The sequence below is a fragment of the Dasypus novemcinctus genome, chromosome 4 (genome assembly GCF_030445035.2).
Source record: "Dasypus novemcinctus isolate mDasNov1 chromosome 4, mDasNov1.1.hap2, whole genome shotgun sequence".
Lineage (NCBI taxonomy): Eukaryota > Metazoa > Chordata > Mammalia > Cingulata > Dasypodidae > Dasypus > Dasypus novemcinctus.
Genome location: NC_080676.1, coordinates 26,497,016 through 26,515,365, shown reverse-complemented (window position 1 = coordinate 26,515,365; position 18,350 = coordinate 26,497,016). Strand labels below are relative to the sequence as shown.

Genomic DNA, 18,350 nt, shown 5'->3' with positions numbered 1-18,350 from the left:
TGGGGATAAAGAAAATACTCTAAAATTAGATTATAGTGATGGTTATAAAACCGTAAATCTACTCATAATCAGTGAATTGTACACTGTAAGTGGGTAAACTTTTATGGTGTGTAAATTATATCTCAATAAAACTCTTTTAAAAAAAGTCTTAAGGTAGCTTTTATTTATGTTAGTAGAAGATGCATATGAGATGTGTTCTAGACAATTTGACCTTTTTCTTTTGCATTCTCCTCTCCCCTCTATAGCTCTTCGATTCTCTACATTCAAGCCAGGAAAAAACTTGGCTGGTTTTGGTTTTTCTTATCCAATTTTATTTTCTTTTCCCTATTTTGAACTTATTTGGTTGAAATCTTTCTTAAATCAGCAACCTATAAATGAAAAGAAAATGGAAGCAACAGTACCCACCTTCAATAATATGTTTTCTTGACAACCCTCTTTCTGTTTCAGCTCTGCCAAGAAAAACAGAGACAAATGACTGAGTAGGGGTGTGCTTTTTCCCCCTTTTTAATCCCTGTTCCAAAAGTAAAGAAGAATAAGTGTCCTTACTTAGACATTGCTAATTTTATACTCCGTGCTAGGCAGATTGTGCACCGCTTGAGGCTGAGGGGAGAGAAGGCTGAGGGGCGGCACACTGAGACGCTTTTCTCTGGAAACCACAGGAGATGAATTAACCATGGACTTTGGCCAAGTTATTACCATCTTTCATGGTAATAGCAACTCAGCCAGGCCCACCATGTGTAATTTGACACATGGTTCAACCTCCTACCTTATTTTAACCAGTCCCAAGCAAAAAGGGCTTGACATAAGTTTGTGAGCTTGCTGGAAGGTTACCAGGTTGGCGATATCATTAGCTCTTTTGAGAAAGAAAGAATATTTGAAAGTGCGTTTTGACTTTCAAAAGAAATTTTAAAACTGTTTTCCTTTAAAATTAGATGAACCAAGACTTTCTTAAATCAGTATCCTAAGAAGACAAACCCTTAGCGAGCACTTGCCTTCCCAGACATTTCTCAAGCTCTGGCCAATTAGAAAGAAACATGGTTCCTGAATTTTAAAGTATTGATGAATTGTTTCTTCAACATCAATACCTTTGGCAGACTCTTTTAAAAAATATAACAGTTTGCCAGTCACCGTTGGTGATTTTGTGTCATTTACAAGTATATTAGATAATTTCGCATGTACTACTCTACTACATAATGGTTCTTGCATATGTTTATTTCCTGTTTATTTCTAAACTATAAGCAGGGTTTTGAGTACCACTGCAAAAGACAAGCAATGTCATCTTGAAATCAAAACAGAGACAATATATTAATAAATCTACAATTCTCATAGGTACCATGATGTTTTCTTTTTATACAGACTACAGCAGAAATAAAAATCTAAATTCCAATTTTTTTGTCTTCATATTCATCATTAACAGGCTCAGAAGCAACAATAAAATATGTGTGTACGTGTGTATAAATACACACATACATTTTAATTAGAAGGTTCCTAAAGAAGAACTTGCCTCTGCTTTTTATATTTTCTTAACTATTTTCCATAAATAATGGGGAGTTAAATATGGTTTCTTATTTTTCTGTTTGTTTCGTTTTTGTTAAGATCCCAGCATTCTTTTATATTGCCATGAAAAGCACAGTGCCAACAATTGCTCTGATATATGGAAGAGCTGGCTGTTTTCTTACAGTTGGTAAAAAAAAAAAAAAAGCCAGTCTTCTAAGTCCTGCTGAAGAATGTAATTACCAGTTCAAACACTAGCAGGCCCATCAGAGCCAATTCATTCTGTGAAATTTGTTCTCCATCTCCACAACAGAGAAAGGACTTCTCTTTCATTTGGTCTGATAGCGAGTGATACAGGTAGCTCCGTGTTATTCTCCAATGACATGTTCCTTTTGATCAGCACTTTCAAAGCTCTCTGTAGAAATGATCAGAGACTTACACGTGGGGCTAGACAAGATATTTTTATCTTTGTATTCTGTGGAAGTCTCTTTGCAGTCTGTAGAAGAGTTTTTGCAGGTTTGGGTAGCTTTTCTTCTGTGATGCTTTGTGCTTATTCTCTTTTTCCGAAATTTGAACTGTATTTTGGAAATGGGGCTATGAGCAAGGCTGACATGTGAAAATCTCTACGAATCCTTTAGTAACTTGTGATCCCATGCTTCTTGCTAAAATAGAATCTTAAGCCCATTGCTATTTTCTTAGAGTGAGAAAATAAATCCCTCTCCAAACCAAGTAATTTTAGCATGCTAAACATAAAATGGTTTCCTAAAAGAATGAAAGCATGAACTACTAGTTGTTTTCTGTAAAGGAGGTAAAAGAGAGGGCATGTAACTTACTTTCCACCCCAGTAGAGTTTCGTTGTTATGACCAGGCTGGACCTCCTGTTTATGAAACAGACAAATATACCCAGAGAAATATTAAACAAATGGCAAGCTATTGTACTTAGTTTTGTTATTATAATAGCACTGGAAATTAGTCCTTATTGTACCTCACATTTTAATACATTGTTAAAGAGATGAAATTGTCCATTCATGTCACTGAAATGTAAAGACACAGGGAAACTGGTGAGTAGGGACTTGAAACCAGATCTTGAGGGTCAGAAACAGTCATCAAGGATGATGAGTGGAATGACCTAAAGGATGAATTGATTTAGTAGCCCAAATGAACAGTAGCTAATGCACTTATTTAGCATCTGGTGTAACAATAATTGTGCTGAGTGTCAGTTTTTCCTGGGAGTTCGGTCACCCTCTATCAAGAACCATGGATTCTACAGGCTCTGAGTAATTATCCCCTCCAGCCATGAGATTCACAGGCAGGAACTGACTATGTGACAAAATTGATGAAGAAATATAATAGGCAAAAATATTGAGAATAAATAGAGATAAAATTTTCTTTGAGTGTCCTATAAACTGGACATGTTATTTGAAGAAAACAACCCTAAAATCCTTAACTCAAGTTTCTACCACTTGACTCCTAAGGGAATGAGATGTGGAAATCTTGTCAGCATACTTATTACCCTCTTAAAGTCACTCCCAAAGGGCAAGAAACACAATCATAGTATTATGATTGTGGAATAAGAATTATGTCTTGAGAGCTACAGGCATATAATTTTTAATTGGGAAGGAGATCTCAGTGCCGTTTAGTTTCTCTAGGTATGTAATTCAATTGAACTGGTCTAGGAAAAAAAATCACTTGAGATTCAAAGGTTAAGACCAAATTTCAAGAGTGTTTGAAAGAAGGCATTTATAATTCCATCAGCTGTAGAGTCCTCAGGGTCCTCAGGTATAAAAGCCTAAAATGATTAATGATAACCAATGGAGAATGATGGTGACAATTCTGACAATGTGGCTGTAAAAAAGAAAAATTTCAAGAAAATGTCAGCAACTCAATCCCACTGAAGTCAATTCCCTGAAAGGAAATTTGAATCATTGCAGTGGAAGGCCTATAGATACATGCACCCCAAAACGACGGATGCACTTTTCAGGTTCATCTATCAACCTCATGGTACCGATTATAATAGCAATCTGCCACAGGGAAGCCAGGTCTCCTTTAGCAAATATGTTCAGAACTTCAACAAAAGGCTGGACGGAATATTATGAAAAATGAATACAGCCCTCTTAATTATTCAGAGCAGTCATACTTGATAAACCTGTACATTCTATTCAACCATCACCGTAGACCTCTTTTTTTCAAAACTATGCTTTCTGTGGAAGCCCATATGGGTGTGCAGACTAACATTTATGTTCAAATAGCAAAGACAGACGGCCACCTGATGCTCCCACAGACCCACATGGAGACTCTTAGAGTAACTTTCCTGATTGGGTAGAGAATAATAATATAAATAATTTCTCATGCTACATCACAACTTTCAAAGTACTTTTGCACCCCTTATCTCACTTTACCAACACAAAACCTTGTGAGCAATTATGCTGTCCATTTTACAGGTGGGTAAATTGAGACTCAGAGAAGTATCTTGTTCTGGGCAACCGAGCCAGCAAGTGGTGGGATTGGGACTAGAAGCAAGTGTGCTGTTGTCTAGTTGAGATCACTTTCTGCAACTCAATGCTATGATGCTATGGTTTATCTTTTCACCAGTCTTGTGGAGGCGGATGTGAACTGACATGAATTTTCCAGAGCATGACAATAGCTTAGGTTTTCATTTGCAAGACTGAAGTGCAGTTTGTACAAGATGTATATTAATGTATTTTCTATAAGAGGTACATAATAGGCCATGTGGCTATGGGAAGTGACGGTTAAGTGTTCTCTGGGTGTTTGTGGAGGGGAGAAGAGCTACTGTGCAGATGCTTCAGCTTCGTCCTCAGGTGTCCTCTGGCAGCATACAGCTGGCTACAGACTTCACTCTGCTATTAACAGACTTATCCCCAAGCTCTCGATGTGGACAGTGATGGATGATGGACCAACCTGCTGAGTGGGAAGGCAACTCAGCACAGAGGAGGACTGGGTGGGGATGTGAATATTTTTCCATATTTACGGTTGAATAGAGTTTTCTATTAACACCCTTATAGTCTCCTACAGTGGTGGAAGAGAGGAAGTAGGTCACCAATATTTACTTGTTTGCATCTTCAAAAAATGTCTGGCTTTCCATTTCAGCAAGACCCCATGTGCCTACCAGACAATTCTCTCAGAATAAGGAGTGAACCACTAGGAAAAAACATGGAGCTCAGTTCGGCCCTTCTAGTTTCTCCTGCCAAAAGGAGTTTACATGAAGTGTGCAAAAGCATAATAAAATCAGTCTGGAGCTGTACTCCTTGAAAAGGTCCCTGCTTCCTAGACTAAATTTAAAAGCACATGTACTCGATACATATGCATGGGTGTCAAGCCCTTTGCACAGCTGTCTCTCTAATCCTACAACGCCGTTAGTTATCTGGCCATCAGCAGACACTCCAGAGCAGAGGAGGCCCACAGGCTTTTCCAGTGGTCTTTGCTAAGCTTTGCCTAATTCTCTACTCATGTAGGGGAAGAAGTAGCTGCTGTGGCCGACATGCACATTGTAACGGAGGAGGATGGTTCCCACGTGTAGATATCATGGCATGGCTCATCTCCACTGGCTTTGACTAGAGAAGATGACGGCATGGACCTGAAAGCACAGCCCTTGGGTTTCTAGGAGGCACCCCTCAAGGTGAGCAGATGAAGGACTTTCCTAAATGCCCAGATGTAGGTTCCTGGGCACACAGGAGAGATGCTGGCTAATTATGTTCAGATAATGAAGCTTTGGGGTATTTATCCCAAAGACTTCTTGCTTCTTCATTCCCTTGCATCCGGAGTTATTAATAAAATGAGCAGTGAACATAAAGATGTGTGCATCATTTATCAGCTTCCTGTCAGCTTGCTTCCTTTGCCAAATCACACAATGGCAAGCAGAAGCCAGGAAAATGTCATTTTCTTTTATGCACAAATAGTTCATGAACATCCCTTCCTTCTCTGCTCAACCCTGTTGCAATTCATTGTGATCAATGACTAGTCAATAATTTTTTTAACACAGATAATGAACCAACTGACATTTATTTTTAAACCATTAAATTATTTCTTTACCAAGAGTTGATTTTTTTGTGACAGCTTTTGGTCAGGTGTCATAGGGTTTTATTTTCCCTGTTCTGGTGCAAAATGATAGCCCTCTTCAAAGGCAAACAAATGACTATGGTGAATGCAAGTACCTCCAGCCTTTCTTCTTGATGATGCTCCCCAGTATCACTTCAGCCCTGGAGGGGAAAACAGATAATACCTTAGGACAAAGTGATTTGGAAAAGCACAAGTTAATCCCAAACACCAGAGTCACCCTTTCTGTGAACTCTCAGTGCCCACATATCCCCAGAGTAGAAGCTGCTTTTGGCTGGAAGCAGTTTCCATTGTTTTTGCTTGGGTCCATGGAGTCCTGCTCCAGAGCATTCCAGAAGCACCTGCCAAAATCTGACATGCTCACAGGAGCTGCCTGCAGTCCTGATACTAAGAAACAGCAGCCACTTGGCATTTTGGTGTTTTTGAACCACCTCAGCCCATATATCACCCTGCTTGGTGAGACCCAATAAAGTCAAGGTCGCTTTCTAATTGCTGGGGCCTCCAATTGTGACTTGGTGGACAACGAGGCCTCACACTGTTGAGACAGAAAATATTGCCCCCAGGGGATTCTGTAGGATAAAAGAAGAACCCCTGTGGGGGTTTAGATGTCCTGAAGCCCAGCACTACAGAAGCAGTGGCCCCCAGAGAGAATGGCCTGGGTTCCAGGGACAAACTTTGTCTCAGATATTTTGTCATAGGAGTAATGTATAAGGAGACACTGAGAAGCATCCTTCCTCTGGGTCATGGAAGGCTGTGTCTGAGACATCTTCTCTCCCCTCTCCCTGTCCTTCCTACTTCAGCCGGAGCATGATGGACCCAAGCTCGAGGCGACCAAAACTTCCTTCTACATCCCTCCCAGGAAGACCAACTTTGTGAGGAGGTAGGTTCTCAAAGGCTTTGTGAGTGGGGAGAGAATGGAATTAGCACTCTTATCCATTAGGGTCTTATAGATGAGAGCCGTTGCTAATCATTATTTGTCATAATGGAGAGTTTTGCCTTTATTAGAGGGTACAGCCTGGCAATAAACCATGGTGCAGGTTAGTTAGGGAGTATGCCCTGAATAGACATGTACTGAATGCTACACCAGTGTTCTTTTTCCTCCTGTTTGTCTCTCTGACTGTTGTCTTTTGCAACCTCACATTTCACGGTCAGTTACACTATGACAATCAATTAATAATTAATAAGATTTGATTAGCTTTCACAACAGAATACAAACAGGACTCTAAATAACATGACTTGTTAATCATGCTTCCCTTTTTCTACCTTAACCCCATTTGGTACTAAGGAGAGTTCAACAAAAGAAGAAAATACAGAGAAAGGAAAGGATATGGAAGGGAGAAAGTCCTTATAAATGTTATATTCTCTCTTTGACTCAACTGAAAAAAACCAAAGGTGGCTGAATGTCCTTGATAGTCCTTAAATATAGACCTGCCCTTGAAAAGGAGGAAACCTGAGCAAGGAACATGCACTCAGACTGGGCCATGATGAACCTGGTTCAGCAAGCCAGCAGTTTGGGTGTAATTCTCACCTGGAAAGAGGTGGGTTAGGCCTGCAGAAGATTATGCCCCACAGTCCCATAAGAAAATTGCAGAGGTCCTGGAACAGCTGTCCAGCCACTTTGGTTCTGGGAGCCGTATATCCACGTTCTTGGTGGGAGGCCAGGAGGCCCCAGGTCTGCTCTGACATGTGCTTGTTATGCTGGGACTGGAGGGTATGGATCTCGAGGCCTGGCCCTTAGGGCACATGGCCCCACGTGTTCTACTTAGGGAGTACTGCCTAGAGCCCAAAGCTGCTTCTGGGTCCATGGGAAGGTTGCAGCTAGATGGGATCCTCAAGCAAAAGAAGCACGGCCTTTTTCACAGCTTTCTGTCTACTCAGAATGTGACCTGAAATGCCCTTTTATAAAAGTATTGGTAGTCTTGGCATCTTTGGAGATCCATCCTTTCCTCTGGGACTGACCTGTAAAGTAGGGATATGCTTGCAAACAGGAAAAGAAGTCCCTATTTCCTTGAGTAGAGGACTTCTGTGGGATGTAGTTATGAAATAGATTAGCTTGTGAACAGCCATACTGGCATCTGCTCATTTGCTCAGCCACATACTCAGCTAACTTTATTGATCTCCACGGCCTCCACTCTGGTCCCAGCCACCTCTGCCCCTCACACGGAGCTTCCTGGCTCCACTTGCCTCCACTCCATTCCTCAGACAGGGACTGGAGGCAGGAAGAGAGGGACAGAGGGGGTCAGTTTCCCCGAAGTTATGGTGGTAGAGGTAAGGAAGAAGAGCAGGGCCATCACGCTTGAGGGGTGGGGAAAGGGCAGACCCTGTCGTTACATGTCGGAAAGGGTCTGGGCAGACTTTACTGATTCCAAAAGTTCCACCTGAGGGACAAAACAGGCACCGACTTACTTTCCAGCTGCATAGACCTCTGCAGTATCAAAGAGATTGACTCCACTTTCATAAGCGATCGTCATCAGCCGCTCGGCAACCTGCAAGAGGATGCAGCATCAGTCAGAAAAACTGAGTGCTCTCCAAAGCCTGGAAGCAACTTTGAATCCTCTAATGGCCTTTAGGAGCACTGAGATCTCACTAAGCCCTCCCTGTTTTTCTCAGCTGAAGTGAAGAAAGATGAAAAATAAAAAGGACGCTCAAGGAGAATATGTATGGTAGATCTTTCTTTCAGACATAGATCCAGCAGTATGTTGATTCCCTTCAAAACTGGAATTAAATCTGCTGTCAGGAACACAGTGCAGTGGAGGATTTGTGTTTCTCGCCCTGCTGGGAGGACCTGGTTTGCCAACATTCTCTGCGGCATCCTAATCTCTCTGACAAAGAGCTTCATTCATATCACTGGTGACTCTTTTCCTCTTCTCCTTTCTCCAAGCCAATAGGTTTTAGCAGCTGGGTGACTCCTGACCCCAAAGCTTGTGTCTTTTTCCCTTTAGGCTCAGCAGACTGTGTGATGAACCAAAGGTTAGCCAGGTCCGTGGCTGTCATAAAGCTCCTGCTACCATAGTTCAGCAAGATCCCAAGCCCCACCTCAGGGCATCAAGCAGAATCGATGCACAGCGAGGACAGAGGGAGTGTGCTCACTCACCAGGGATCCAGCTCCTCACTGTTCAGCCTCCGGTTTACATCAACACACCCCAAAGCATCTCCTGCCTTCCCTTTGTGCTGCTGAATGCAAGTGTGACAGGGGAGTGGAGGGATAGCTATAATCAACCCTAGGAGGGATAGCTAGAGGGGGATAGGGATAAACGACAATGCAGCGATGCCGATGCCGTTTTTTCCATTTTGCTGAAAGGCTTTTTTTTTTGAGAGAGAGAGTGAAAGACTTCTTAGTCAATTGAAAAATTACACACCTCACATATAATTACAATTGATTTTTCCATTATGTTTTTGATTGTGGTTAAAGTCGCTTCATCAGCCTTTCCAAGATAAATTTTTTTCTGTTGTTTTATAAATTGGCCTATCAAAAAAACTGTTAGGCTAGAAAAAGAGTCTATGAAAATCCTTTAGAATAAAAGCAGCAAAAATACTCTTACTGATTTAATTTTTGCCGCTATGACATTTATCCTAAATAAAATTAAGATAAAATTTTTATTTTTATCTTAAAATTAAGATAAATATAGTTTTTCTCATTATGATTGTCCTATGCTTTGGAAATTATTATGCTTATATATCCTTGTATTATGTCACATGATCTACTAGTGGATTATTATTGGGAAATGAGCACATCTATATCTTATCTGAGAGAATGTAAAAAATAAGATGGAGAATCTTAGATGGAGGGCTGAACTAAATGATTGCTGAGATGTTTCCCAGCCATTGGATATGAAAATCAGAAGAACATGTGGAATAATGGGGGGGGGGGGAGGGATCATTATACTAAGTTGGAAGATTGGCTCTGACCTTGAGTTTAACACTTTACTAGATTAATAAACTTGGACAAATCATTCAACTTCTCTGAATTTTAGTTTCCTCATTTATGAAACGGGAATGATTCTGTTCTGCTCCCCCATATAGCCCATAGGCCTTGGGGGAAGCTGACCTCATCTCCCTCCAGGGGGGCGGAGGGGCTAATGGGCCTAAGAACAAGTGGACCAAGAAGAGTCATGTGACATGCTTGGGTCAATGAGATGTGAAGAGAGATTTGTTGGATGTTTCTGGGAACATTGTTCCTTGTTTTCACAATTCCTAGAAGCAACATTCTCTTTCATTGGCATTATTGTTCTAAGTGAGGCCTAGAATTTATGCAGCTATCTTACTACTTGAGGATGAAGTTGATACACAAAGGAGTACAGAGTCAAGAGAATAGCCAGAAGATGGAGCCAGAGTGGGGGAAGGCACATTGATTGAGTTGATCCAGACAATTCTAGCAAGAGAGTGAAAATAACTCTTCCTTTAGTGTTTAAGCTGATTTGAGTTGGGTTTATTGACACCTGTGATTAAAGCCATCCTACCACCTTACAGATGAGAAAATACAAATATAACACTGAAAATTAAGTTTTGTAAGGTCATAATACACTCATCATTACTTTAAAAAAATTGTTGTTCCTTTGAGTAACACCTATCTCGGTTTTACAATGAAGACAGAAACATCTTTGGGAGGGATTACACGGAGTTATCTTTGATGTTTGAATCCTTTTTGCAGTATCAAGAGGCTATTCAATAAAGGCTTGAACTCTTCTAGGAGTGGGGAAATCACCACCTCTCAAGGCAAAGCTGATGATTGCATCACTTGTCACATTATGGTGTACTTGTCCCAGGCGACCCACTTTTGTACCTGCATTGAATGAAGCTCATCTGAAGCCAGAGTGAAAGCAGGGGAAATCTGGGAAAGTGAACTCATGGCTATTGGCCAGCATTTTTGCCATACAGAAATGGCAGAGATCAAGCAATTTGACCACTGGTGCGATTATGGTCTGGGTGTGTCCCCCTCCTCCTTGGCAGTCTGCTCCCTGCAGGAATCTGAGGAAGGCCACAGCTGCTTTCTGGAAAGACAATAACTATTTGTCTGTGTTGGGGATTGAATCATGCCCCCCACAAGTGGCATGTTCAGGTCCCAGCCCCTGATCCTGCAGGTGTGAACCCATTTGAAGATGTTATTAGTTAAGGTGTGTCCAAACGGAAAGAGGGCAGGCCTTAATCCATTACAGCTGAAGTCCCTAGAAGCGATGGCACTTGATTAGAGTAAAAGACACCACCAGGAGCAGCCAGAAGTGGGAAGAGAAAGGAGAAGATGCTGCCATGTACATTGCCATGTGACAGAAAAGCCAGGGGACTTCGAAGACTGCTGGCAGACAGAAGATACCAACCCCAGTAGGAAGCAAGCTTTCTAGCCTCTGAAATCACGAGCCAAAAAATTCTGTAGTTAAACCAAGCCATTGTATGGTATTTGTTTTAGCAGCGAGGAAACTAATACAGTCTGGCCTATATCTGAGGTGAGCTCCTCTGTTGCAGTTCATGACAGCTTTACTGAGCAGTTTTTAGAATTGAAATTTTCAAATGATTTGTTTCAGAATTTAGTCCTGCACACTCTGATCTAGGTAAGCTGGGCTCACTGCAGCAGAGAGCAGACACTGAAGAGGGGAGAGCACAAGACTAAGGGGAAAATGTTTATAGTCAGCCCCTTTCTTTCAAAGGGGAAGATAATTTTGTCTCTCCCTCTCCAAGCTGGATACATGGGGTCTTAACATTAGATCTCCCTCTCTACTTGTTCCATACTTCATAGCTGCTGCTCTGCTCTCTGTGCCTTCTCCACACATCCCTACCTGGTGTTAATCAGAGGGCCTCAGAATGGGCACTATAATGTGCCAGCCAGGTCCTCCTGCAGAACTGAAGGACTGATTCCCTAGCTACTGAGAGTGCTGCTACCAGAAGTGCCTTCAGCTGTGAGACTCCTCTGACAATCGCCCTTGGCCGAAGAGCATCGCTTAGGTCAAGGTTAGGCAAGCTTCCTGAGCAGCCACTATCCAAATGACCGACTGGCCAATTCAGAGGACCAAAAGGCCTGGTCCCCTTGTCCCCACTTGGGACAAGTCTGCAGGGCCCTCTCTGCGTCCAAGCTCCCTGTGGGATCAGCTGAGGTCATGGTTGAGAATGACATGCAGAACAACTTTCACACCAGCCAGTCCTGCTTCCTACTGTGCGTCCATAGGCGTTGACCATGGTAGCACTTCCTGATCAATTTCCTGCATGCTTGTCTCCATCTCAGAGTCTGCTTCCCATGGAGCCCAACTTGGAGGAAGTCCTTTATGGCGACCTACATCCAGTACTGGTAACAGGCATTAGATAAGAATATGTAGTGAGGGCTCTTCCTCTGATCCCCGTACCTGTTAAAAAAACACTGCCTTTGGGAACGGTGGGGAGGACCCCTTGTTACCCCAAGTGTCTCCTTAGGAAGGAGCTACCTTTCTAAAGGGCTTGGTCTGTACCAGGCACTGGACTAAGCACTTTACAGGCTTATTAATTACAGGCTCTCATTAATCTTCAATGTGATCCTGCTGAGTAGGTGCCATTGTTGGCATTTTACTGATGTGGCAATTGGTAGTAAATGGCAATATTAGTAAATGGCAAATACTAGTACATGGCAGGGTGTCCACTCAGGTATGCCATCTCACTCCTCAGTGGTGTTGCAGGTAGGCGAGGAAGGATGGGAGTGCCCGGGGGCACTGCCTGCAGGGGAATTATTGGCGCTCAATGCCTGCTTACTTACTGTGCCAGGAAGGTATTCCTCAAAAGCAATGACAGGAGGATGGCTGTGATCCGTGCTGTTCTGAATGTGTAAAGGATGATTTAGAGGAATTTTATGGCACATAGAGTTATTAAAGCTGCCCTTTATTGAGTGTCTACTGCTACAGAGTGCTATATAAAAATCGGACACGCATGCCAGGCTGCAGCCCTTCAGCAGGCCTTCAAGGTGACCACGATTATTCCTTTTTACGTAGGAGGAACTGAAGCTGACAGGGAATTGGGTTAACTTGCTCGAGCCACGGTGACCAGCTGTCCCAGTTTGTCCAGGACTGAGAGGATTCCCACGACATGGGGTTTCAGTGCTAAACCCGAGAAGGTTCCATGCAGACCTGGGTGAGCCGGCCACCTGAGGTGGAGCTAGGCACACAAAACAGCGGCAGAGAACAATCTTTTCATAAAGTGACTAAATATTCATTCCAAACTGGTTTATTCTCTGTTGAGCTTGCACACAGATCAACAGCCTCAAGGATTCTTAGTAGCCTAAATGTGAAAAAATATGTGAGGCAAGATAAAATTGAAAATAATTTTTGAGTCAATCCTAACCATTTCCTATAATGGGTCCTAGGAAGAATATTCCTACTCTACAGCGCTCTCTGCCTTTTCTTTGAGCAGCATAGTGGAAGCCAGAAGCAACTTACCTCATCTGAAATCTGACCTCCAAATGTCACCCATGTTCCTGGAAAAGAATAAAATATTTGTATATTACATAGAATCATTTGTGTAATATTATACATAATGAGAGGGAACTTTTCGTTAATGCTGGGACTACCTCAGTAGGTTGTGCATGGAGTTCATGTCACAAAGGTGTTTGGACAAAGAAACTTGTTGGGGCTGAAGTCTGACCCACCTGTCCTCTCATTAAATATTCCTGTGAGGTCTGCACCCCTCTGGAGGAGGGATGCCTTTTCTTCACTAAGATGCACTAAAGGCAGTCCTGTCATAAGAAAGCAGTTTTTCCTCTTGCATAGGACCACGAATGCTGGTATGCAGGAAGGCAGTGCTACCAAGCCCACTTTGGCTACACACCATTCTTGCTTTTACTTAGCAAAGAAGCCAATAGTTCTGAAAGTGAGTGTTTTCCCTCCTTTTCCTCTGACAAGGCACTCTATTTTATATTCCCCATTTCCTTTCAAAAGGAACCCCTCAGCTGTCCTCAAGACCCAGGAGGTGACACTAAAGGATCTTCTCTGCTAGGACCTGCCCCTGGTTTTGGGGGTAGGAGTGGGGAGCAGCTGGAAGGAGCATTGGGAAGGGGGGAAGAGAGGCACAAACAACAGCCAAAGATTTTAAAACAAGAGGGAAGTAGGCACTGAGTGGGCCACAGTAGTCTCCAGTCACCTCATTCGTTTCCTTCTTTCTCTGTTTCTTAAGCCCTTGTTACATGGCAGGCAAAGGCATTTCACTCAGTTGCTAGGGCTAGTGAGGTGATTGACTCAGTTCCTTTCTCCCAGGAACTCCCAGTACTACTTGATGAATGCTAAGACTGAGGCCAGCACAAGGCAATAAAGGAGGGAGTGTCCAAACTAGACTGGAGGGAGGAGCATTCAAGGAAGGCTTCATAGAAGAGGTGACATCATGAAAACAGCCATGACAGGTATACAGAAAAGATGGGCATTGAAAAACGACAGCTTTTTATTTTTTAATGAGAATAAAATAAGTGATCTGCTGTGAAATGCAGTTCTCTGTTAAGATAAAAAAAAATAGCCTGGGCACCAAAACCTTTCTACAGAGGAGTATATAAGAGAGTTTCTTTTGGACGCAGCAGTAACTGTATGTCTGGAGCATAAAAAAAGCCTTTGCAAATGTTAGTCTAGCCAGAAACACACCAGCTCAGCATGTTAAAAATACGGTTGAGAACTTTCAGGACAAGGTGGCATATTCTACTGCAGCGAATGAGAATATAGATATAAATACTAGCACTCTGCGAGCTATGTTTATTTGTGATGCACTAAGAATTTTGAAGGGGTCAAAAAGACTTTTGGGCAAGGAGGTCATGAAAGGCAAAACAGCAGGAAACGGCTTTGTGTGATGAGAAAGATCTCATTCCACTGAAGGTAGAATGTGCTGTTCAAAGATAGTCTTACTAGAGACAGGGGCCTCATGGCAGGTGGGGTTGATGTAGTACCTGTCAAGCAACAAAACCCAGATGGCAGCATTTTGCAGGGACACTACACCTAAGTCCATTCATTGCCTCATTTATCAGGAATTGCTTTGGGCTAAAAAGCTAATATGGGACAAGCCAAGGATTCAGTAATTAATAACATGAATTGGCTATACTTCTATGTCTTGGAGCAAAAAGAGGTCAGTGTTTACTTGGTGAATTTGCTGGTTTACTTGTGTTTTAAAGCTGAAGAGATTTTTTAAAAAGTGTTTATGTCATCAGAGGGAATAGGCCTATCTCAGGGAACAGGCCTGTCTCCATTTAGCAATGAAGACTGGATCAAATTCCCCAGCTTCTTGCTGACAGTACAACCCATTTACACCTTTTGGATATCTTTCCACAGGGGCATTCACAAGTATTTGCACAAATGTCTCATTTGTTTCTCCCTGTCTTGACAAAACTGGGTCTTTGGGAAATTCATTTGTTAAGAGTTTGGCCCACATTCCTATATTGTAATACGTGTTCAGAAATGAAAATAGCCTAAAATGCATTCTCCAAAATTGGGCTGTTGAAAACTGGATTCTGTAGAAGTTCTCTGATTTCAAACTTTATGAAAATGAACACCTTAGACTAGGTGTGGGTCCTTAGTAGGTAATTGTCAGTGAAATTGAACTGGGTTGCCTATCCGGCTATCATTAATCTATGAAATACTGGGATAAATTCCAAACAAACAAACAAACATGTTGATTTTGAGTCACAGAAAAATGAGTGCAGCTCATCAACCATCTACACTTCTAGTTCAGGTGATTGAAGAGCTTCTCCTGGCCTCCGGGTGCCCCTCCAGCCGTGCCCCCTCCTGGAGAAGGGGCAGGGGACAGTCCTTCTTCCTGACCACGAGGCCTCCAGGGAGGGGTGGCGCAGTGAGCACAGGGTCTCCCGGCCACACCTGGGTAAGAGTTCTCACTTACAGGGGGACAGGGCTCGAGGCACTGCTTCAGAAGCAGGAGCTTCGTTTGTGTGTCTGCTTTCATTTCCGGTAACTCCACCCCGCCAAAGATCTGGGGTGGCTTATTAGATCTCAAAACCCCTCCGTGACAATTTTCTTAATCATTTTTCTCTGTCTCTAATGAGAACACGCTTTCCTGAGACCCGGGATGGTGTATGATTATTTAACTGTGAAATCTCAAATTAGCGGGATGTTACTTGGAAGATAATTTTACTTAACTGACATTTGCTATTTCTGACCTTTTAAAAGCTCCGGAGTATAAAGAGAGCTGTTGAACTGTTATTGTGTCTTCTGATCAGACTTCTTCATGCATCAAGGAATATATGCTTGGGACACCTGTCAGAATCCCTGGGAGTACATCCACCGTGGAACAGAAAAATGCTTGGTAAAACATAAAAAGAAGAAAACTACCTCTACACACACACACTCACAGGCCTTTTCTTTGTTCTTGCTTACTTGTCAGTGGTTTACAGGGTAATTGCTTGTTTACTCATTCAGGAAAGGTGTATTTAAAGAAACTTGCTTTGAGTATGAAGAGATATTTAGACAATAATGGCTTCATAAAAATGACGTTTTTCTAGATTTTTATTTTGAACTAATTTAGAATTACAAAAAAGCATGTACCCCTCACCCAGCTTTCCCTAATGTTATCATTTAACATAACCATAATGCAATTATCAAAACTAGGATATTAACATTGTTATAGCACTAGTAACTAAAGGACAGAAATCTTTAGAATGTTGCCAGTTTTTCTACTACTGTTCTATTTTTTATTCTGTTCCAGGATCCTACCCAGGATCCCACATTGCGTTTTGTTGCATTTCTTCTTATTCTCCGATCTGTGACAGTTCCTCAGTCTTTCTTTTTCTTTGATGCTTTTGACATGTTTAAAGGATACTAGTCAGGTACTTTGTAGAGTGTCTCTCAATTTGGGTTTGGATTATTTTAAGGCTACAGATTCGTTAAATTGCTTAAATAGATTGTAGGTTGGCTTACTTATGGTTTGGATATGTATATATATTTAATATTTTTAAAATTTTTAAAAAAGATTCCTAGATTACATAAATATTACATAAAAATTAGAGGGGATTCCCATATGCCCCGCTCCCTACCCTACCACATTTGCCCACCTTAACAACATCCTTCATTAGTGTGGTGCATTTGTTACAGCTGAACACATTTTGAAGCACTGCCACTAAGCAAGGACTATAGTTTACATTGTAGTTCACGCTCTCTCCTGCACAATTTTATAGGTTAAGGCAAGCTATATAACGGCCTGTATCTATCATTGCAATGTCATTCAGGACAATTCCCAAGTCCTGAAAATGCCCCCATATTACACCTGTTTTTTCCCTCAGAATCTCCAGTGACCACTGCCTCTACATCAATGACATACGTTCTTACATTGCTAGAATCACAATACATCTATAGCAGAATACTTTAGCCCATTGTTCATTCTCCAATCCTGAGGATTCTGGGATGGTGATGCCCACTCCACCTCTAATTGAGAGGGGGCTTCGTGGATATATTTTTAAATCACCAAAAGGAACTATAGAAATGCATTTGGAATACTTATAAGACACAGTTACTACTTCCTGATTCTTTCCATGCAACAAATATTATTGAGCCTACCTTGTGCTAGATATTGTACTTACACGATCAGTGAGTAAAACTGATAATTATTCCTCCCCTAATGAAGAAGATTTACAGGGAGGGACACAATAATAAGAAAAACTGGTAAAATTTATAGTGTTTATTTATTAACCTTAAATTCATAAATAAATAAAACACAAAATATCTAATGTTTACTGGTGACTATTAAAGAAAGTCATTTATATAAAACAGGGTTTGGATATACAAAATGTCAGGAGGTGGATGTTTGAAATTTTAGATAGGGTGGCCAAATAAGGTTCACTGAGAAACTAGCTTTTGAGAAAAGACATAAAGAAAATGGAGGCGTCAGCCATGCAGCTCTCTGGGAGAAGGGCCTTTCAGCCGGGGGGAACAGTGAGGGACGAGGCCTGAGCTGGGGACATTCTAGGACAACAAGGAGGCTGGTGTGGCTGAAGCGGAGAAGGTGAGGTCAGAGGGTCTTGGGGACCAGACCTTGTGTTCCTAAGAAGGACCTTGCTGAAACCAGTAAAAAGAGTTTTGAATAGAGGAGTGACACCATCTGACATTCTTTTAAAAGGAAGCCTGCTATGGTGTTGAAAATAGACCGCAGGGGCCGAGGCTGGAGGCGGCGACCAACTAGGAGGCTATTATAATCATCCAAGTGGGGCAGGACCCTGGCTTGGCCCAAGGTGGTTGTAGCCAGGATGAGAAGTAGTTGAATTTTAGGCTTAATTTGAAGGAGAGGCCCTAGGTTTTGTGGATGAGATGGATGTAGGTTATGAGAGAAGGTGAGACTTCAAGGAGACCACTAAGGTCAGGGCAAGGAGAAAATGGGGTTTGCTGTCCACGGATGAATCAGTTCGACCCATTCTACTATGGACTTAACGATTTTAAGTTTTGCAAACAAAGCTCGTGCTACGTTCAGGTTAATATAGTTAAGGTAGACCAAGTAGGTGAGGGGAAACGCAGCTATCTGCATTATTTCCATGTACTTAGACGTGTTAAATTATACTATATGAGTGAAGAATTTAAGGCGAAAGATTCAAACCCCAGATCTCATTGGACTTAGACAACACACTGAGAAGATTAACCACACTTTCAGGGCCTCATTTGTACAGTGCTGTCTCTCAAGGGGGTGGGGCTGGAGTGGGAGCATTCACCCAAATTGAACGTCCAGCAAGAAACAGTGAAAACCCAGGGCCAGGGCTGACACGGAGGAGGATGCACTGAGCTGTTGCCCCCTGCCCAAGACTCTACGGCCAAGGCCTCGTCCTGGCTGTACTCACCCCTCTGAACTGGGTGCTGAAT

General features: G+C 42.2%; 1 protein-coding gene across 3 annotated transcripts in view; it reads right to left on the bottom strand.

Moving 5' to 3' along the window:
- Positions 1 to 18,350, bottom strand: part of KCNAB1 (potassium voltage-gated channel subfamily A regulatory beta subunit 1) — a 417,236-nt gene that overhangs the window by 85,005 nt on the left and 313,881 nt on the right. For all 3 annotated transcript variants that reach the window (XM_071214579.1, XM_004454440.5, XM_004454441.4), the window contains exons 3-7: positions 12,960 to 12,997; positions 7,975 to 8,054; positions 5,667 to 5,711; positions 2,328 to 2,372; positions 406 to 449 (exon numbers count right to left, since the gene is read on the bottom strand). In XM_071214579.1, the coding sequence (XP_071070680.1) occupies positions 406 to 449; positions 2,328 to 2,372; positions 5,667 to 5,711; positions 7,975 to 8,054; positions 12,960 to 12,997 (252 nt within the window). The remainder of the gene's footprint in view (positions 1 to 405; positions 450 to 2,327; positions 2,373 to 5,666; positions 5,712 to 7,974; positions 8,055 to 12,959; positions 12,998 to 18,350) is intronic.